The 23,934-nt window shown below is 36.2% G+C and overlaps 1 protein-coding gene across 1 annotated transcript in view; it reads left to right on the top strand.

Annotated features, from left to right (window-relative positions):
• Positions 1-3,328: 3,328 nt before the first annotated feature.
• Positions 3,329-23,934, top strand: part of LOC101890702 (transcription factor hamlet) — a 75,199-nt gene continuing 54,593 nt past the window's right edge. Inside the window, exon 1 of the mRNA XM_020035483.2 lies at positions 3,329-5,471. Coding sequence (XP_019891042.2) covers positions 5,405-5,471 — 67 coding nt within the window. The 5' untranslated portion in view covers positions 3,329-5,404. The remainder of the gene's footprint in view (positions 5,472-23,934) is intronic.

The raw sequence follows: 23,934 nt of genomic DNA, 5'->3' as shown, positions 1-23,934 counted from the left end.
GGCGCTAAGTAATGAATGAATGAATCGACTCGATTCGAAGAATGGTATTGGGCCAGTGCCCAGACACTGTAGTCTATCACATGATAGAATATTTCAATATTTGCAAATCTATAAAAATATTTAATAGCTCCTACAAACAGAATGTTCCTGTTTAGGTGGATGAGACATCGAAACAGTGAATCAAAAATATTAAGTTAAAACAATTGAATAAAAAATTCTTTTTTTTAATCTCAATTCCAACTTGACCTCATAGAGAATGTTATATAAATCAATATCAATTAAATCACAGCGGGTTAAAATAGAAGGAGTAGACCATATGTTATAAACATTTTTGATGGCATATCTGCAGAGTAGGAATATCAATGGAGAAGTGAATGGTCAATGGCAACATTTTTTTAAATTTAAAATTCCAGCAGAGGACAACATAAAAAATACGAGTATGATGTAATTTAACATTAATTCAACACAAATGTTCCAAAAACAGAGCTCAAAACTTCTTTGTTGACTTTTAGTAGACAAGATCTATTTTCTTAAATTTTCTAAAAAAAAATTCTGTAAATACATTTTGTATGGACTTTCAAATGTGAATTTTTATAAAAGATTATTCTGAGGGCTGTCACGGCTGTTGTATTGGAGTAGTTGTTAAATAATAACATCCGGGTAATCAATGCTATAATCGTGGAGTTTTAAAGATTAAAAAAAGCTAACAAGACATATCGAGTATTATAAAAGAATTTCTTCGAAGGACTATCAAGACTATTATCTTGGATTTTTAAAGAATTTCTTCACAGGACTATCAAGACTATTTGTGGATTTTTTTAAGAATATCCTTAAAGGATATTCGTGGATTTCTTTTTAAAGAATTTCGACGAAGGACGTTCGCGGCTATATTTGTAGATTTTTTACAGAATTTCGTTGAAGGACGTTCATGGCTATATTTGTAGATTTTTAACAGAATTTCGATGAAGGACGTTCATGACTATATTTGTAGATTTTTTACAGAATTTCGACAAAGGACGTTCAGGGCTATATTTGTAGATTTTTTTTACAAAATTTCGATGAAGGACGATGATGGCTATATTTGTAGATTTTTTACGGAATATCGACGAATAACGTTCAAAGCTATATTTGTAGATTTTTTTTACAAAATTTCGATGAAGGGCGTTGATGGCTATATTTGCAGATTTTTTACAGAATTTTGACGAAGGACGTTCAGGGCTATATTTGCAGTTTTTTTACGGAATTTCGACAAAGGACGTTCAGGGCTATATTTGTAGATTTTTTAAAAAAATTTCGATGAAGGACGTTGATGGCTATATTTGTAGATTTTTTTACAGAATTTTGACGAAGGACGTTTATTTGTAGATTTTTTAAAAAAATTTCGATGAAGGACGTTGATGGCTATATTTGTAGATTTTTTTACAGAATTTTGACGAAGGACGTTCAGGGCTATATTTGTGGATTTTTTACAGAATTTCTTTAATGGACTAACAAGATGACTATCGGAGTTGTTTTAAATAATTTTTTCGAAGATCTAATATATATTTATTCGGGGATTTTTTAAGAATTAATTCAAATAACTAATAGTTCTTTAATCGTGGATGTTTAAACAATTAAGTCAAAGGACTAATAGATCGTTAATCGTGGATTTAAAGGACTAATACATTTTTAATCGTGATTTTTTTAAGAATTTGTAAAAGGAACTATCAGGGCTGTAGTCGTATATTTTTAAAATAGACTTTCCTTATTTTTTAAGATTTGTGTTCGAAGGACTATCAGGACCAGTGGTGGAGTATTTTTTCGAAGAATTGTCAATTCTTGTTCTTTTTAGTTTTTTTTTTTTTGTAATACAAGCAGGGCTATTATAGAGATTCTTTAACAAAATTTGATTATCAGTACGATGACCTTTTCCCACAATCTACACCAAATTTAGTATCATTTAGTACCTTTCGCTTATGTTATAGCACGCATTTCCAAGTTAGCCTTCTTATTTAAACGCTTCTCAGTCACAGTGTTCTTAATATCCAAATTTATAATTCCTGTTTTTTTCCCACACTATACTCCATAGATAGCACCATTTAGTACTTTTTGTACACCTAATGAACGCATTTCCAGAACGACCGCTCTCTATTCAAAACAAACAAAATGATCGTTTTTACTTGCCAAGGAGGTCAGCTGAAAATATGCACCTTCGGTTGGCCACCAGAACCCAAGCGCCGACCATGGTGGTGGTGTGGGCCATCATAACAGCCAATGGTCGCTCTCCGTTTGTATTAATCGACCGTGGCATCAGAATAAATGCCGAATATTATCGCGAAATATTCTGGAGGTTGTATTAAAGCCTTGGGCACGCAAACATTTTGGCCCCAGACCTTGGACAATCCAACAGGACTCAGCACCATCGCACTTAGGACGCGCCATCCAAGAATGGTTACAAAATAAGGTTCCTCGCTCCGGATACCTATCCGTTGGACTACTGTGTCTGGAGTATTTTGGAAAGCAAGATTGGCACTAAGAAATACCAAAGTGCAGATCACCTCAAGCAAGCGCTTCGCCGGGAATGGGCCAAAATTCCGCAGAGAAACATTCGGGCAGCGTGTGACGGTTTCATTGGCCTTTTGCAGGCCATAATTCATGCCAAAGTTAACCAATTCGAACAAATCAGAATTTATTCTGAAATTTGATGCTATTTCCGACAGTTTTCGCTTTCATTCAATAAAATTAAAAAATGTAAAAATCATGACGTTTGACTTCGTTGCAGTTTGTTTTATCTATTTATGAGTCGAATTTCCAGATCCACTGGATACGCCAATGGATCGCCCATTTTTTGTATAAAATTCCAGAAATACAAAATTTGTCCTTCGTTGCCTACTGTTTCAAAGTTTATGAACGCATAAATATTTTTGTTCCTTTTTCTTCCCGTTCTACCACCCAACAAACTTAATGATCCACAAAATGTTCAACACATTAATTTAACACAAATTTAACAACAAATAATGGCAGATAATCGAACAAATATATAGGTATCGAGAACTTGCTGATGAGACACCCAATTATAGATCGCCTTTTTAACTGAGAATGAAAATTAGGTCGGAAGAGAAGTTCTTGTGTGAGTGCTGCTGAGCAAGTATGTGTCGTTGCCAATGCCACTGCTCGGCCAATGCATGTGCACAGTGGGCTGGTCATAAACGGCGATGATAAGACATCGTTGTCGCCGTTAGCTGTCATAACCGTTAGAGAAACTTTGCCACAATTCACAAATAAATAAAGAATACAGTCGTATCCCCCAAACCATAAATAGAGAGCAGAGCCACACAAAAGCAAAAGCAAAGAACCATTCTGCCGGATGAGGAGTCCAGTAATCATTTCTAATACTGAAACACAACACAAAAAGTGTATCCGAACGAACAAAAAATACAGATACAAAGCTGTGCAACAACAAAAACAATGTAGCCCAGCTAAGCAACCCCACCAATACCATCAGCGTTTCGAAATGGGAGCAACCTCGTCGAAAAGTATATCTGAATTATTTGCTTTCTAGTCAGTCGCAGTAAAACAGATCGCCATCATTCACACATCAGTGTGGAGATTTTAATAATTGAGGCGACATTTTTACGAGCGTTTGGAGTGCGGATTATGGCATATCGTCTGAAAACGGCCAACGAAGAAGCAACAGTGTCACATTGAAATTGCAACACCTCGGGAATTTCATTCTCGTATTTTTTGATGAAGTTAAGCACTTGACCAGCCGGGGTGTTATGGTGAGCAAGGATCAGGTGCTTGTAATGGTATCAGTGGTGGTGGTGGTGGTTGTGTCAGAAGTGGTGATGGTGGTTGTGCCAGTATCTCTGTGTTAATGTGCTTGCGTGACTTGATTTGCATAACGCCAACGTCGTCATACTTCTCCGAGTCAAAAAGAGTCAACTTATGAGGTGCGAGGTCAGTCAGTCCGTCAACCAGCCAGCCAGTCATCTATCCAATCCAGCCAGTGAAAAGAAAAACTATCATAACTAAAGAGAATCAGTCAGCCAGCCGACTCACCGACCGACCGAACGTGTGCCACAACAATAGTTACTTCTGCCATTGTCCTTATTCTGAATGAATATCCCCCATCCACAACAACAACAACAACAGAGACTTGAAGTTGGCGTTGTGTTCTAGTCTCTGCATAGAAAAGAGGCCTATTACTACTGACTACAAATTGTTGGCGTTGTTGTAGTTGTAGCACTGACTGACTGACGGTTGTGATTGTTGCCATTGTGGCGCTTTCTGGTTTCCACCTGGATTTGTTGTAAATGAGAAACAACGGCGGCAACACCAACAACCTAGAACGGAGCAACGGTGCAAAGCCCTAACACACTACTTAGACTTTTGGAACAACAACAATAACAACAACCACACCAGTGGAGAACAGCGGAGGAGGCCAGCTTTTTGTAAAAGCCACCAAGGAAATGTCTCGTCAGTCGCGTCTAAAGAGTTTCAACGAAAACAGCTATTCATGCTGAATGGCTCAGTTCAAAGCAGAAAAAAGGGAATCCACAACGCTAAGTAAACAAACAACGACCCCTGGCTGGCTAACGGCTTGGCTAGATGCACAGAACCAGGACCCTTCGAAAAGCACAGGACTAGCTAGCCCCTCTTTGGGCCACAACGGAGCAAAAAAAAAACTATTGTGGGATACCTCAAATTCTCCAACAGCCACAAAAACGCTTCCTTGGTTTTTTCTAAAAAAACATGTGTTTTGTAAATGTCCGTGTGTTTCAAACGTACTTTAAGTTTTCCAAACCAATACCTGAGTAACCACGTTGTGCCTTTCTTCTTCCATGGCGAACGACAAACGATTTTGCCAAAACAGAAATTACCACAAAACCAAAATACCCGGTATATGAAAATTCAAGGTGAATGTTCCTCTGTTCAGTTCCGTTTTTCGCAAAAAAAAAAAAAACATCCAAAGCTTCTATGAACTCGGCAAATAAAAGTGTGCAACAAAAAGAAGCAAGAAAAAAAAAAAGCCGGAGGATGAGAATATTATGAACCTGTTGTTCACCACATCAAGGGTTCAACGTAGAGTGTGTTGTATACATATAAGAAAATTTGTATATATATGTGTGTGTGTACCTATGTGTCTGCCGTACTTGTGTGTATATTTGTTTGTCGAGGATATTGTTGAAAAAGAAAAAAAAAAAAACATCCACAAAGTTCATCTGGAAAAAAAGTTGCAATTAATTGACCCACATTTTTGTTGTTCAGTTTTGATTTAAAGTGATTTGAAATAAACATCGAAAATAAAACGACCAAAAACAAATCGTTTGTGATCTAAGCTGAATTAAAATTAAGTGAATACATAAATAGATACCAGAAAAGAGAAGACGTGTTATGCTCAAGCGGGATTACATCTGCCCAAATGTTTATGTCTTCTTTGCTGGAACAAATTATGAGGTCTAAGGCTCAAGCGAGAAAATTTAGTCAAGGTAAGTGAAAGGAATTATTTAAATGTTTATCCCTTATCCCTTTCAATAATTTAGATAAAAAACCTATAAAATCTAGAAAAAATTTGCATAGGACTCAATTCAATTCCACTTATCGAAGTACGTCCCTTGTAAGTCTTCAACACCAAATATCAGTGCAATGTTGTAACATCTTTCTGGCTGTCCTTTCATATCAGATATGTTCGTCCTTGCAACTGAATATTCTAACTTATACCGATATTTTATATCGTAGTAAAAAAACCCTCATTTTTGATATCATAGATGTCTAATACATTTATGGGGCTTCATAGTCCACATATTATAATGAGGTACAATTTCGGTCCTCACTTCTTTCATAGTAATTTTCTATAGTTATAACTTTTATGAAAGTGAAATAAGAGTCAAATTGTCTACAAATTTCACATATTCCAATATTTTTTAACAACACAGGTTATGTATCTTCTGTACCTTACCCCACTTCTGGTACCTTCCCTCCTTCTGATACCTTCCCCAATTTCTGGTACCTTCCCCCAAAGGGTCAATATTCTCATAAAATGAAAATATCTTACCAATGCTTTTCAAAAATTATTCGGGTAAAAAGCGGACACTAAGCGAAGTTGTATTGAAACTAAACTAGAAAATGCATATATGTGAATAAAGTTTGGTATGTATCGGCACATTTCGGGTATGAATGTTGCCTATTTGCTTAAAGAAAATATCGAAAATCCTAAAACAAAGATTATTAAAAATTACCCTCAAAAAGCTTACCTTGGTTTCATCTAAAAGCAAATCGGCTCACTACAATGGAAAATTTCCAAAAAAAAAAATAACACACATCATTAGAAAAATAACAATTTTCATAATTGTTATTTTTCTAATGATTTGTGGTATTTTCATATTTTTGGGAAATAATTAAAAATATTAAAAAAATTAGATAGAAAATGAGTTAAAACCATCAAATGTCATTACGAATTTTAGATACCAAATTTCAATCAACTCCACTGAAAATGTGACATATGCCATTAACATAGCTGATATTGAGAGTTACAGTTATGTGTAAGCATTATGAAAACGTGGGCCTGCATATATAATTTTCTGCCAGAGAAAATGGTGACCTGCGTGAATATCAAATACCCACTTTTTGGCTAAAACTATAAGAAGTACCGAAAATAGGGAGTTTTTTTTATATGGCGACATAATCCCTATTACAATTTTGGGGATTATGCCTGTTTTCTTTTCTTTCAAGATCGCTATAATGGAATAGGGATTGTGTCCAAAAAAAATCGCAAATATAATAATTATGAACGATTCTTTTGCAGAAATAAAACCCATTGCAGGGAAGGCATTTTTATCCTGATTACGGCAAAGTAACTTTTTCCCGGTTTTTCGACCCGAAAGATCGGATACAAAATTGAATCCGGTTCTACAAAACTGATATGTAAAAAATGGGTGTAATTTGAATGCTTATGGAAATATCTATTCAACAAGCGCTTATATAATGGGGTTGTCTGATCCGTTTCCGGAGCAATAAAAAATTGATATTTTTGTACCTCAACTTTCTAAAAATTTTTGCATACTACATTACAGCCTACGCTCTTGCCTTTTCAAAATGGTGCTAAATGTGCCGATATCTCATATAGTTCCAAAGATATTAGTGATATAAATCATTTTTAATAGCCGGCCATCGGTCGGGGCTTGAGATTTCTTCTCTGGGTTATATCCAACATTTACCTTCAAAACTCTTCGGACTTAAAATATATTGGAATAGAATTATTATCAACATACTTCATTCCATTCGGAATCTGGACAGATTTCCCCAGAAGGAGAAGGCTAAATCGATTTTATGTTGATCAAGAATAATTTTTTTTCACCCTATATGATCTCGGGGATTAACAAATGCGATGAGTAACTTAATATAACCTCTATAGTATGGTGGAGCGTATAAAATCACTCAAAAACTTTAGTTCGACAAAACGTTTGACACCATCCAACGCAAGAAAACGTATATAGCCAAATTTATACTTTGGTTTACGTAATACGATTCAAAAATAATAAGTTACAGTAATTTTAGTTTAAAAAGTGGGTAAGTCCAAAGTTGGCCGAATCTGCTAAAAGGGGCTTCTGACGAAACAGTTACAGATATCGCATTTTTTTCCTTGGACGAATTTTCTGATTTCAAAAATTCCTGATTTCAAACATTTGGTTTAATCTTTTGAAATTCCGAAAGCCAACCAAAAATACCGGTACATTAAGTCAGGAATGCTTGTATCCTTGCTAATTTGGTTAAAAACACATCTGAAACTTTAAAATACTTTAAATAGAACGATACCTCTATATGATATATATGATTGTACCAAATATTGGACCCATATTGAAGTATTTTTATGAAAGAGATTTTTTTCTATCGGGAACTAGAATTTTCAAATTAATCTGATTCTCTTGAAAATCAGGCAGTACCTTTAAATAGAAGCTCTGCAACAACTTGAGACTATAAGGCCCATTTTCATTACCGCCATCTAGGGCAATATCTAGGGACCAACATTTTTTCTACGCACTTCAATCTGTTTGGAAGCTACAATGATTTTCACGAACTGACTACACGCAAATGTACATTGCTAAATCGGAGTGAAATTTCATGACAATTTTTAAAAAAATACCCTGCAACAACTTACAGTTCCCATTAATAGGCTTCCTAATCAATGTTTGCCAAATCAAAACACAACTTCTTTTCTTTGCTTTGGCATTTTCAAAAAAAAAATCTATTATTTTTTCTTGCTGCTAATACAGAATAATTCCTTGACAGTAGCTTTTAATATGTTATTCGGCTTATACAGCTCTCAGGTTTTTCCAGGGTATAATTGGAGGGAAAGTCTAAGCTTAACTAATTTCTTCCATAACTACTATATATTGAAATACTGGGTTGGTGGTCTAATTAGTAACAAACTTCAAGAAACCACAAGATAACGTTTGAACGAGCTGGGCAATGAAAAGTTTTGGAAAAAATCTTATTGTTAATAAAAAAAATTAAATTATAATACAATATTCCTCTTTGCCATGAAATTTAATATATGTTATGCTGTGAAAAGTATATGGAGGACAATAACACATGAATTCCATGAATAAGATAATGAAAAACAAATTCCATTTTGTCTTATTCATAAAGTGGACGACCTTCAACTAAATGCGAAACGGAGATATACAAAAGTCGAGTCATGGCGATATCGTCATCTCATCCCATTTGGCAGCATCAGCTAAAAGGGAAACGGAAAGGAAACCACCATGTGCTGTGGCGTGGGCTGGTGATCACGACGACATTAGCGTGGTGTTTTTATCAGTTTCAGAATATTTATTGTGAAATTCCTACAAAGTTAGTCAAAATAAATAAATACAATGAAGGCGTACATACAACAACAGCTCTACACAATAACTACAACAACAACAATTAATACAAACCAAATTATAAATACTTCTATAAGAAGATGATAGGCGTTGTGAATTTTATCTCCAATACAAATACAATACACGGAAAGGAAGTCCCTTGCTCAATACCAGGCACTTAGATACCGAAACCTAACAATGTCATAACCTTAAAACCATATTCGAAATCAACAAAACGCTTCATTTCGATATCGCTGGCTGGTCCTCTAAAGTGAAATAAGACGAAACGATGCGACAATCAGTCAGCAGTCACTTGCCACTATTACGAAGTTTCTCCGTCTATTTTTCAACTGCGCATGAAACGTTTAGTGATTCCTACAAACACCCACTCACCCATTCCTTCGTACAGCCCTCTTTTCGCAGAATAGAATTGTAGTGGACAACAAAAAGCAACACAAACAACAACAACAATCATAATAACAATGCCTGGGATGCCTGACTGACTACACTGATACGTTTAGATATCATGCTAATCACAGTTAACTTGTACATGTGTAAATATGTCGAGGACGACATTGAAATTGCAAAACACATGTAAGTGCAGGGCTTCTGTTCGTTGTGATGTATTGGGGTGGATCGATGTGAAGTTTGTGAAGATGGAAATCTTGGTTGTAGGTGTTATGGTTTCTGCCTCTAGAGGAAACAAAACACTTCTATGCTGTTAAAATATGCGATCCAGAGTTTATGAAGAATATCAGGATTTATCAGCAGGGGATAAACAGGTCAGCAGGTTATGAACGTAAAGGTAAAAATAGAATACACGTGTGACGTTATTTTAGAAGTTTACTTCGCAAAGTAACCGAAAATGACTTTCCGTCCCAAATTAAACCAAAGGCTCCTCTTTAAAAAATGGTTAAAAACGGGTTTGTAATAAGTCAAAATGTCGGAAGTAGCATCAAATTTTAGAATAAGTTTAGATTTGTCCGAATTGGTCAACTTTGGCACGAATTATGGCCTTCAAACGCCAATGAACCTGTCGCACGCGCTCGAATGTTGCTCTGCGGTATTTTGGCCCATTCCAGACGAAGCGCTTGCTTGAGTTGATCCACACTTTGGTATTTTTTAGTGCCAAACTTGATTTCCAAATACTTCAGACACAATAATCCAACGGATTGGAAATGGAAATTGTGCCCTGGAAATGAAGCGAGGAACCTCATTTTGTAACCATTCTTGGGTGGCGCGTGTTGAGTCCTGTTGGAATGTCCAAGGTCTGCGGCCAAAATGTGCCCTAGGCTTTTATACACCCTCCAGAATATTTTAGCGATAATGTACGGCATTTATTCTAATGCCACGGTCGATTAATACGAGCGAAGTAGAAGAGTTCTAGTGGCCAACAGAAGGTGCACATTTTCAGCTGACCTCTTTGGCAAGTAATCACGATCATTTTGTTCGTTTACAAACTGCTGGACAACGAATGCTTTCTCATAGGAGACGGAGAAAACCAAATTCGGCAGATCAACACTTTCGGCCAAGCGAAGCAACTCCTTAGATCTTTTGAATCTATTTTCTTTCTGCTGCGGTGTAGGTTCTTGCACTTTTTGGAATTTCAATGGCTTTACCCCGAGCTCATTTTTCAATATTTGCCGAATGGAATATTGTGATATGTTCAGATCACGAGCCACTCACATTTTTCGGCCACTGCGACGCGGGTTTCGATCAAATATCTTCTTTACTATTACGAATAACTTTTTTTCTGGAAAATTCTCACCAAAATGCTTGTGTACGCTTGCAAAAAATATAGAGAGCTGACACTGGAATAATTCTAACAGCTGTCGGACGAGTGGCTTAGAAATGACAGCAGTCTAAAGTTGTGGTTTTCATCTCACCCTGTACTATATGTCTAGGTAAACAACTAATCGAGAATCAACACCCAGACGAAACAGCTGAATATAAAATCTTAAAATTTTGCACGAGGGCAAGTCTTGGTACGTAGGTGTGTAATAAGGCTAGGTGTTTGGAAATCCGATTTTAAGGTTACGGAAAATTCTAAAATGGTTCCATTTGGTATTCTGCGAACATACTTGGAATTTTGTATGAGAAGCAAGGAAAGTAAGTTTGATATATACGGGTGATTCTGTAAATGTGTACTATAACTGTACGAAAATTACTGAATGGTACTATATTTGGTATTGGGTGAAGGAATAGAGCTGATATCCTGAAATTTGATATTGAGGCCTACATTGGTAATGTGTTCTACAAGTGCACAAAAACTCCTAAATAGTACTAAATTTGGTCTCAGTTGTAGGGATATAGCTGGAATCCTGAAATTTAATATGGACGTCACTGTTGGTGTCTGTGATTCAGAGAAGGAGCTGGTTTTGGATATTCGTAACACGAAATAGTACTAAATATGGTGACGGGGGAAATTACAGAGCTGAAATTCTGAAAGATATGGAGATTTCTTTGAAGGTGAAGGTGGTTTGAAAATGCGAACTATAAGAAAGTAGTAAATCGTACTAATTATAAACTCAGCCTCAGGCTATTACGTGCCTCATCGAAATAGCGCTTTTCGACCCTAGGTCTCATTGGACCAAATTCGTTTAGGACATTTGGAGTCGATCTAGCGATGCCCGTCTGTCTGTCTAACTGGCTCGTGCGCACGATAACTCTCGAAGGGGGTATACGACTTGATCCAAACTTGGTACATCGTAGTATTATTGTCGAACTTAGATCGAGTTCGGAGATGGGCAATATCGCTCCACTCCTTCCGGTACCTCCCCCACAAAATGTCACCATTTAGAGAAAATAATTTACTGCACAGAAAGAGAATGGATAAACTGATTTTGTTGCATCAGTGCTAAGTCATGTGCGAAAATGGACAATATCCGTCAACTCTCTCCAGTACTTTCACCACAAAGAGTCAACATTTGGAATAATTAAAACTCTTATAATTTGTGATGTAATTTTCCGATTGTCTTCAAGTTACAAACAACACAATATTTTTGTTAACCCTAGGTCTGGTGTGAAGATGGGATATATCGGTTCATTTCTTCTGGTACCTCCCCCACAAAGGGACAAAATTTTGAATATTCATGATGCTCATAAAACGCAAAATTAACATCAGATTCCATTCAGACTTGACACATCTCAATATTTGCATCAACTCAAGATCCGTTATAAAGATGACAGAGATCCGACGCTGAAAGAAAGCGAAATAAGCATCAAACTCTCTTCAAATTTCACACATACATAAGATATGGAAGGGTCACAATTTCCAATACTTACTTATAATTTACCCCCAGATTTCAGTTATTTCGATGGTATTGACTATATTTTCCAATGTTAGATTTTTTCAAGTTCTTAGCGGTATTTTATATTGGATTTGCCTTTAATTTGTTATTTTGATTCCAAAGGCCCACGGGCTCCAATTCATAAAACAATGTTGTTCAAATATGGCATTTAGAGTTTAGTCACAACTTTTTGTATGGTAGTAAAAAAATCTCCGCTATATTATCCCAACGAAGTAGCAATTTTTGTTCTAAAATTGTCATCAAAGTAGTAGTCAAAGACTGCAAAGAAAATAATAGTAAAATATACCAATGCGCACCATCCTAATACATGTCCGCACGTAACAAATAGCCACATGTTTCATTTTAGAAAATTCAAAACCGCGATTAAGGCGACAAGACATTCTCCATCAATTGAAAGGAGGCAGCAGCAGGCAACAGAAGCTGTTCAGTGATAAGAAACCTTAGCTCTGGGGATTTTTCTCGTTTTATTCTTAGATGCTATGCCACAAATTTAGAGGCGAAATTCCTCTCCTATATCCGATGTATTGGCTGGCTAAATGCGTATTCATTAGTGGTCGGTCTAACGATAAGAAAATATTTATAATATGAAGGCACACACACACATGCACAAAGCCATGTCCATGCCCACACCGGAGGTATCGTAAACTGTAAATTGCAATCAGCAGTGTGTGGTCATTTCAGTGTTTTGTGCGGTTTTTTTTATTTTTTTCTGAGAATAGAAAAGATGAAGTTGGGAGTTGAAGTTGTTGGTGTTTTGATTTACAATCTTATCACAAGAAGAGAGCTAAAAAAGGAGTCACATAATGGCGTATGCTGACCACCACATTACGAGTTATGCGGGTTTTCCCCCGACATCGTTTGCATATTTCCATATCGCTTGACCACGCACATGTTGCCCCCGCCCGAACAACATGAGGAACATTTGTTTGTTTTGTTTCTACCCCTTTCAAATATTTTCGTATTTTATTTTGCTTTTATTGACTTCTAATCTTTGCTCATCAATAATTTTGAATTATTTGTGACTTGCCTTTTCTTCCCCAAAAAAAGTTAGCTTATCGCGGTCATAAAAGACAATTGAGTTAAGAAATATTTAGTTTATTTTTATCTACTGCTGCTTGCCCCAAACACCTCAACAGAATTCACGCACGTACTCTCACACCTCTGCCCAACCTGCATTCCGGCAAGAGGGGATTTACTTCTGTTTTCCAAGCATTTCGATGGTGGTGCCGGTGGTGGTGGTGTTAATGGCTGTGTACTTTGATTCTTCCTTAGATTAGTTTCGACAAGAAATTTTATGACACCTCACCACCAACCAAGTCTATCATCAACAACATCATTGGAATTATGGTTTAATTGTTGTTGTTATTGTCGTTGGCAATGTTGTTGTTGTTGTTGTCTTGTCGTTGAAATCCATTCGAGTTTGTCTTTGTTGTTTATTTGCCCAAAAATTCATAATTCATTTTATGGCAATTTATGATCGGAAAACATTAATTGATAATGTCTTCAGGTATTCAATTTACGCTTCATTGTTTTACTATCACCAGCCAAGGAAATCGAAGAACGGGGACATTTGGTCAAACGTGTGCTTTTGAGAATTGCTGTTATTGAACAGTTTGATTGTGAAATAGGATCGATGAAAGCGAGGCATCAATAAACTATTTCGATTTATCATATGCAGGTTGTATAATCTATATTACAATGGACTATTTTGTTGTGATTGGATAGATTAATGGGATAAGGATTGGATTGGAGCAAGAACTTACACTGAAACAGAAGGAAAATAGACACAAAAGAGCTAAAGAGTTCTTTCGCTTGGCCGGAAGTGGTGAAGTGCCGTATTTGGTTCTCTTCGATGACAAAACATTCGTTGTCCAGCAGTTTGTAAACAAACAAAATGATCGAGTTTACTTGCCAAAGAGGTCAGCAGACAATGTGAACCTTGGGTTGGCCACAAAATATGGCGTTCAACTTTGTCGTAGTTTTTTTATCTCACCCTGTATCTGCTTTCACAATGACAATGTTGTACCTTTTTGTACATTTTACCTTTAAATTGCAAATTCCCAAAAACCTTATCTTATCACAGAACTTTTATACCAAAGAGGATCCTCATGCAAAAGTTCAAATTTCTGGTTCTGTCCCATCGCTCAATATTAACTTTGAAGGGTCCAAGGTTCCTTTGTGGGCCCTTGAAGTACGGATTTACAAAAATTCCTATCTTTTAACACCAAAGTGACACCTATATAACGAAATTTCAAATTCCTAGCTCTTCCAATAACAATGTTGGACAATTTTGTGGTGTTTACAACTTTCCGTACTCTTGGGTACGAGGGCATTTGGCGACCGCTTTAAAAATGAGTTGTTGATTTTGTGCATTAGTTTTCCTTTCCTACCCTTTGGTCACGAATTTCCAAATTTTCAGTCTTATCTTTCCATCTTCACATCATCAGTGAACATAATTCCAAATTTCAAGGTTCTAGCTACAACCGGTTTGCCTTGGTATTTATTACCATAGACTAATGAACATTTTATACCCGATTCGTAACTTTTTTTCGTTTTGATCAAAGATTGTTGGCATTATACCCTACAACACTATGTGTTGGGGGTATTATAAGTTTGATTGGGCCAAAAATTATGTAACACCTCGAAATATTGATTTCCATGTTAATTTGTAATCACTCTACCGGTCATAATTATGGACTGATTTTTACAAAATTTAGAATGGAGGTGGGGCTAGTGCCAGAATGATCGCATAATATTTAGGGGTTGAAATGGACCGAAAACTTAAAATTATAAACCAATCGAAGCGGATGTTAGCATAGGGCTAGAGCTTAGGTCTGGGCAAAAGTCTTCCAATTTTGATGGTCATCGGATAATATTTAGTGGGTGAAATAGACAATAACATTTGTGTTAAATAAAAGTCAAATTTTTGTCATTAAACCGCGAATATTTTTAATCCTGGCGAAATCACAACTAGACGAACAGGTCAATTCTGACCGTTAGTAAATATAGATGCCGATAGTAAATATATCGGAAGGGGATGTTAGCTAGAATTTTACAAATTTTGTCAATTCAAAATGCCCTCTTGGCATAAAAGTATAAAATCTAAAAAAATCGCACAAAAGTAATCTAATAATGAGGTTAATATAGATTTTGTAGTATTTTGTGATATTTTTTAGTTTTTCATATTTCTTATCGCATGTGATTTTTTTTTTTTTTCAATTTGACTTATAAAATATATTTTGTAATATTTTTTCACCTTACAACCCTGGCTGGGGTTATTATATACAAATTGCAATTATTGTCCGCTCCTCAAGAAAATTTTCATAAGGGTGGAGTTAGGCTTAGAAAGGCTAGGCCTATTGTTTTTAAAAATGTTGGGGTTGAAATGGACCAACAATGGTCACAGATAGAAACCAAAGGACATGAAATCTCGCATGAAGTTAGAGATTAGGACAGCGGGTAGAATGGACAACTACTTTAAAAAAAAAACAGGAAAAATTTCCTGATCACACAATTAAAGCCAATCGACACACCGGAGAAGAAAGTTGAAGACAGGGAAGAATTCTAACATTTTGGTTGACCATTCGATTATATTTAGCTGTAAAATGGACCACAATAACTAACAGCAAGACGAAGTGCGTAAATATTTTGCAAATGTCCCTAGTCAAAATACTAAGGGTAATATCTGGACAGTGCTCCGTGACATAATTTCAAAAGCGAAATCTTCCCAAATAGATTTGGCTTCTAACATATTGCAGTGTTGTAGTGTATCACATGGTCGGCCCCACACGACTATAGCCTTTGCTTACTTGTTTTTTAATCTTGGTAGGGAGGGAAACTTTAGTCCAGCCGAGGAAAAAATATATTACTACTTTCTACAAAAACATATACCCTACGTTCACAATATTCTATGTTCGATTTGCACCTCGCAGGAGAATTGTGTTGTCCTACCCAAAATCATTGAGGAAAACAAATCTCTGCGGCGTAGGGTACGAGTGAAACATATGATTTGATTATGATGGATAACAGCAATGTATTCGTTTTTTTTATGAATTTTACTTCAATTTATTGCAGCAATTATTTTAATTCCCAATTTAGCTCAAACATATCGCGACAATTGCCAAAAATTCAGATTGCAATATCTTTGCGTGTACAACCTTGCTTATCAATAACAAAATTATTTATTATCGGAGAAGGTTGTTCGAGGAATTTCGTCAATTTGTAAACAAACAATCGATGAAGCCACAAAGTATTTATCTAATAATATTTAATGATAATAATATTTAATATGTATCATTGTTTTATTAACCAAATACAAAACAATCATTTCAATTCAATTTGTTTAAAATATTATCAAATATATTCGTTTCGTTTACAATGGTAGCCAAAACATACCAACACCACCTCCACCATTGACTTAATTAAATAATTTACAATTATCATTAAGTGTTACATTCAATTGAAAATTGTCGTAATTCTGTAATCTCAAAAACGCCTAATTGGATTAAATGCTGGTCGCCCCAACAAAAAAAACTCATATCTCAGCCATGCGATCTGAGACAATAGTCAAGTGATAGTGTGTGATATCGTTTCAATACCTGTTATAGGTTATAGTCTTCTGGACATGGTTTGCAAGTTAATTTATAACACCTTCACTTAAAAATATGGTTTTATCAATGGTCTTTTTGTTCACTTCAATGTTTTATGTCTAACACACGCACGCACACACACACACCTGCAGAGTACCATCTATGGTAATAATCATAAATACTCTGAAATAAATTCGATTATCGATAACACCACCACCAAAATAACCGAATATCTTGTCTTGATGGCTACAGATAGTATAGATCGTGCCCAATATAAGCGTATGATGTTGTTGTTGTCGTGGTTTCTTCGATACGCCGTCATTACTTTATGACCCCCCTCATAAAGTTAAGAAATGTCTCTCTTTTTGGCAGTTGAACTCATTTAATGTTGTGATGTGTACGTGTGTGTGTATGTGCGTTCTTCTAGACAGGTACAATCTTTTAGATTGGACATTTAGTAATTGTTTAGGTATCAATTAATCAGAAAGTATTGTCATTGAGAAATATCGTTCGAAAAGTTTTGTCGGCTGGGAGAACAAAACTAGTTTCAGGGTGTTGATGAACAGTGGGACAAATATAGAGAAATTTAGGCGTGTGCCTGAGGTACTACGTACAGAAAGGGGTGAATGTTTGAGACATGAATGGTTTTTTGTAAACATTTATTTCGTGGCATTAAAATCCTTGTAAGATTCCTCCGGGTGATGTCTTGGGGTGAGTTACGTCTTAATTTTTTTCCGTAAAAATGTCGTCAAGTTCGGCTGGGTGAGCATTTTTTTAAACTTCACCAATCAAATAAATTCTCCATATCGAAATCCCCAAAATTTGAAAGTTCCGTTATGTATGAACTGAACCAGAATACTTCAGTGTATAGTCTAAATCGATTTAGCGATTTCCGTCTGTCCGCCTCTCTGTTGAAATCACGCTATCTTTCGAACAAATTGAGATAGAAGGCTAAAATTTTGTATTTTTCCAGTAGACAGGTTAAGTTCGTAAAGGTGCCATGTCGGTCTATGTTTTGGTATAGCCCAATATTCGGTATTCTGATTATTTTACATACATTATAGACCGAAATTGTTTCAAATTTGGTATTTATAGGTCGAAATCGGTGCTACAGCCCATGACAAAAATTACTTATGCAGATCCGAGTCTTCGTATAGTCCCTATATAACGTTACCTCACGATATTCGGTATTTTCATGATTTTATCGATATTATTTACCGGAATTGTTTTGAATTTCGTATGTGAAGATCGCAATGGGTACTACAGCCAAAAAAAATTGGTATGCAGGTCCACGTCTTCGTGTTTACCGGATTTCATCTAAGTGGTATTGTTCGGAATTTTTTGAAATGGTAGAGGGTATAAAAAATCGGCCTGGCCGAACTTAGCTTCTGTTTTTATAATATATTCGTATATAAAATAAGTTAGATGAATTTTGTAATCAAAACTTCGTACATCGTGCTGAATTTTTAGATTTTCCGGGTTTTCTTATTATTTAATTTTTTTCTTCTTTTTTTGGAAAGAATAATAGGAAAATGTTTACCATTTACACCGAAAATACTTAAAAATCTTTAATTTTGAAGTTTACCAAGGAGGATATTAGGAAAAGCATTGCAAAATGGACCCACATTCAATTTTTCTGTTCAAAACTATTAAAACGTACCCATATGTAAATATGATTTCAATGCCAAATTTCAGAATTTTAGCCCTTAACCCAATAACAAATTTTGTACCATTTAGTACGCATGCCCAAAACAATCTACATCCTTCCATCCTAGACACCAGTAGTAATCCAAAATTAGTACCATTTAACACGTTTCGTACAATTATAGTACACATTTCCAAAACCACCACCATATGTATCTTAATCCCACATACCAACGGAGACCACAATATCAAATTTTCGGATTCTTGTCCCATACATTCACTCAATACCCAGTCTAGTAACATACTGTACTTTTCGTATAATTTCAGTACTCTTTCGTGAAAAACAGTTCCATATCTCAATCCCAGACATCAACAGTGGCCTCCATATCATACTTCAGAAATCTAGGTCTATCCTAAGCTTCAATCCTAAATTTATTATAATAATTTTCGTACAATTATACTACGCATGTCCAAACGGTGATTCAAAATTAATACCATTTAATACTTTTTGAACACCTATAGTACACATTTTCAAAACATCCTCAATATCTCAATCTCAGATACCAACAGAGACCTAAATATTAAATTTAAAAGATTTCAGCTTCATCCTTGCACCAAATTTAGCATTAGTTCTTTTTCGTATAATTATAGTAAACATTTTCAAAACCACCTCCATATCTTAATTCCAGATACAAGCAGATACCTCAATATCAAATTTGAAGATTCCAAGCCTACCTCTCACCCAATACCAAAATTTAGTACTTTTTTTACAAATATAGTACCGATTTCACCTCCGTATGTCCAGGCTACACATGAACAGCGATCCTAATACCAAACTTCAGATTTCAAGCACTATCTGTTCACCCAATATCAAATTGTAAAAAATGTAGCACAGTTAAGTACTTTTCGTGCACTTGCAGTACACAGTTCTCTTTATCACTAACCTGCAATCAGCAGGGACTTTAAACAAAATTTTGAAATTTCATCTTCATCCCTACTCAGGAAGCGAACTGTTTCTATAGGTCCACGATATCGTATAATCCTCATACAACCGCACCCCTGGTATTCGGTATTTTGATCATTTTAGCCACATTTTTCAATGGAATTGTATGAAAATTCACACAAGGAGTTATTTCTGAGTACTTTACCTTCTGGAAGGGAATTTGTATAGCTCCCATACAACGTCAACGTCTTTTTCATGTTTCATATTTCAATATTGTAATGGCTTATGACAAAAGTTGACTATGCAGGTCCACGTCTTCGTATAGACCACAATATAACGACTATATTCGGTATTTTTAAGATTTTAACAGATTTTTGGCGAATGTTATTTTTTGAAAATTTCCAAATTCACCCCAAATGGTGGAGGGTATTCAAAGTTCGGCCTGGCCGAACTTACTGCTTTTTTACTTGTTAACTCACACCAAAGTTCTCTATCCGTTCACATAATGGCAAATGGTACCATTTTAGACAACTTTAAACCTTAAAGCTCAAATTTTCAAAAGCCCTTTGGTACACCTATCCTGCACTCCATCAGCTACTCCAGAATTTTAACTCATTTCCTTTATCCAATACAAAGTATAATTTTTTTTTGGTACATATTAGTATTTGTCGTGCACTTGCAGTACCCCGTGTACTCCGTTTATCGCAAAAATTGTGAAACCAATTTTTCTTTCCATTTGTGAAAAATATTATTAGTATCAAAATATTACTTCACACTCCATTTTACAAATATTTGCAAGTGGTACCATTTGGACCACTTTTATTAAATGTACTATTTTTTGTTCTTAGGTCTTTAGAACTATTGAAAAAGGGTTTCTAATCAAAGATTTTGAAGAGAGTGTCATAATTTATTTTGATATTATTTTAGTACGAAAACGTCCGAAATCGATTGCTGTAGAGACCCAAAAGAAGGGAACATTTTGTGGATCTTCAGTGCGTCAATTTTAGAACCTGTAAGACAACATTTTTCATAGACAGAGCCGCACATAAAATTTCAGAAATCCAGCTCAACCTTTTCACTAAACTTCAAAGATACAATATTTCGTTCTATTTAGGCATTATATTATAAACTTTTACAAATTCAATTCCATAACATCACGCATTAATATCTGGATTCGACTAGGCATTGGAAATATTTTTCAGCCAATATATTTGTTGCCGATTGAAATTATCACGTTTTTTCCTTCAGTGTATAAACTGTCATAAAATTGGTATTTTATTTGACATCAAACAAATGATTAGCCGCAGATAGCAACTACTCAACGCTAGAAGCTTCAGCAAATCACTCACAGGAAAACAGATCTCTGATGGTATGTGTGTGTGTTTGTTACCCCTCCATCGATCGATCGGTTGATCGCCAACAACGAACGACGCTCCCAAATGACTAGCTCCCGCAATTGGGCGCACATTCAACGAAGTCAGAGAGTTGCACTGATAATGGCACCGTTAGTCAAAGAGATGGTCGATCGACGGTAGATGGTTGTGTGCTGGCGTTTAAGTTGCGTGAGAGATAGTCGTTAGAACCGCTCACCTGTTAACAGCCGTAAACGGTATTCAAAGGCAGTTATCGCTCCAGAATAGAAAATAAACCAAAAATCCGTAAAAAACACAAAAGCAAAATACACAAATGGTCAAAATGTTATATTGTCCGTTTCGTAGAAAAGATAGCGAAAAATCGGAATAAGTGCAAGTGATTAGAAATGAGAAGTTGCGTTTAAAAAACACCGGTGATTTGATCGCAACAAATCGTATCGTATCTTAATACGAAAAGTGATTCAGCGGCGGTAAATCAAATAATTCCTTAGCAAACAGTTCCGAAATATTTCACTTGGTTGTGGTTTCTCCTGAACCGTTGAGATCGATCAGCTTTAGCAGTGCTCGCCGAAACAAGTGAGTAAACAAACATGTTGCAACTCCAAAGTAAACACTCTGCAACTCAAGTACCTGTGATCTGCGATGTAACCAAAAACCAGAATTAATGTTTAATTGCCAAATTACGGAGTTCTAACAGTTTAGTGCGAGTTGTTGTGAAGAGAAAAAAAAAACAAACACAAGGACGGACACCTTTAAAGGTCCTTGTGAATCCGGTTTATGACCACTACCACAACAAGTTGTAACCGTTTTGTCTTAGGTTTTTGTGGGTTTATTGTTCAGCGAAAAAAAAAACAAAGCGGCAGATGATGCCACTCATCGTTGTCTTGTGCCCTGTTTGGCAAAGACACGCGCCAGGAAGTTTCCGGTATCTCAATGTCAGAATTTGAATTCAATCAAGGTGAGTGAATCATGGGCATATGCAATTCCAGTGAAGTGATTTAAGAAGGGGGAGAGACAGTCAGTCAAAGCATAGCAGAACAGAACACTGTCTGTCAGTTGGGTCGACAACGCCTCATGACATTTGGACTGAATAATTGCAGCAGTAGCAGCAGTAACCACGCAGTTACTCACACAAAATCCTCTTGATATTCTCATCTATTCATTAAGGACCTCGAATGATTGATATAACAATGCTGCAGCAGACGATCACCCCAAATACTACCGCCACCACCACCACCACCGACGATGACTGCCGGCAATGATCACCAAAAAAATTTGTATTTACATTCGCATCTTGCAACAACCTCTCCTCTGCCGTTACTTCCTCTGGTAGCGCCCCCAAAAAATGTGCGATCGTTTAATTCATGAACTGCAAAGTTGCAGTTGCCGCTCACGAGTATTCGGTTTCAGATTTTCCTTTCATTGTGTGCGAGAATACAAAAACAAGCCGAACCCCTCAACTCCTCATCTGCGTCGTAATGACGTGGAAGTGGGTTTTCATTTGTTTGATCCCTGCCATCAGAGAGGTGAAAGGAAAATGGGGTCAAGGTGGGCAAACTGTTGTAGGAAAGCATTGCAAAATAATTGATTGATTTGAATTGAATTGGAGAATAGTCATTGATGTTAGGGAAAGTAAATAGATTTCTAAATGAATTTTAAGCAGTTAATGGCATTGTTTTAAGAAAATAAAGAATAATGGGAAGAGAGGTTTGGTCAAATAACTATTCACTCAAATTCTGTTTAATTGGGAACTTAGGAAAACATATCAACAAAAAATCAAAAATCAAATAAAAAAAACTGCAATCAACTTCAGACTGCTTTCATTTGTAAACTACTCGTCCGATAGCTGTTAAAATTATTCCAATGACAGCTCATTATATTATTTACAAGCGTACAAAAGCATTTTGGTGAGAATTTTCCAGATAAAAGGTTATTCGTGATGGAATTCAAGCGTGATAGTGTGATTTCTTTATATTTGGCCGAAAACCACAAGTGGCTATCGTTAGAGCACTCCAGCATTTTAATGCGAATAACTCTTTTGAGTCTCGTACCATCGCTCGTTATCGTGATACTGGTAGCGTAGTCCGACGTCAAGGAAGTGGACGGAAGAAAACAGAAACATCAGCAGAAATGGTTCGAAAAGTAAAGAAGCAACTTGATCGAAACCCGCGACACAGTGGCCGAAAAATGGCTCATGAACTGAACATATCGCAATATTCCATTCGGCAAATATTGAAAAATGATTACCCCGAGCTTATTTTTCAATATTTGCCGAGCCATCGAAATTTGCCGGAGCCATTGAAATTCCAAAAAGTGCAAGAACTTACATCGCAAGAGAAAGAAAAGAGAGTTAAAAGAGCTAAAGAGTTGCTTTGCTTGGCCGAAAGTGGTGCAGTGGCGAATTTGGTTTTCTCCGATGACAAAGCATTCGTTGTCCAGCAGTTTGTAAATAAACAAAATGATCGTGTTTACGTGCCAAAGAGATCAGCTGAAAATGTGCACCTTCGGTTGGCCACAAGAACTCAAGTGATGGTTTAGGCCGCCATAACAGCCGATAGTTGCTCTCTGCTCATATTAAGCGACCGTGGCATCAGAATAAATGCCGAATATTAACCCGAAAATAATCTGGAGGGTGTATTGAAGCCCTGGGCATGCAAAAATTTTGCCGCAGACCTTGGACATTCCAACAGGACTTAGCACCATTGCACTCAGTATGCGCCACCCAAAAATGGTTACAAAAATAGATTTCTCGCTTCATTGCCAACCCGCAATGGCCACCAAAATCTCCGGATACCAATACGTTGGACTATTGTGTCTGGAGTATTTTGGAAAGCAAGGTTGGCACTTCAAAACACAAAAGTGTCCATCACCTCAAGCCGGTGACGGTTTAATTGGCCGTTTGAAGGTCATAATTCGTTTCAAAGGTGACCAATTCGAACAAATGTAAACTTATCCTGAAATTTGATGCTATTTCCGACATTTTTCGCTTTCATCCACTAAAATAAAAAAAAAAAGATTAAAAATATGGCGTTTGACTTTGTTGCAGATTTTTTATCTCGCCCTGCAAATTTTTAAATTGGTATTATGTGAGCGAACAGAGCTAAAAAAATAAAATTTAGTTGGAGAATCTAGGTGGGAAAGTAAGTTTGATAGGTACGGAATGAGTTGGAATTCTTAAACTAGGAATGGGAGTCTCTGATGGAGTACAGGAAACATGTGCCAAAGGTT

The sequence above is a fragment of the Musca domestica genome, unplaced genomic scaffold (assembly GCF_030504385.1).
Source record: "Musca domestica strain aabys unplaced genomic scaffold, Musca_domestica.polishedcontigs.V.1.1 19, whole genome shotgun sequence".
In the NCBI taxonomy this organism is placed as follows: Eukaryota; Metazoa; Arthropoda; class Insecta; order Diptera; family Muscidae; genus Musca; species Musca domestica.
This window is presented reverse-complemented; position numbering and strand designations above follow the sequence as displayed.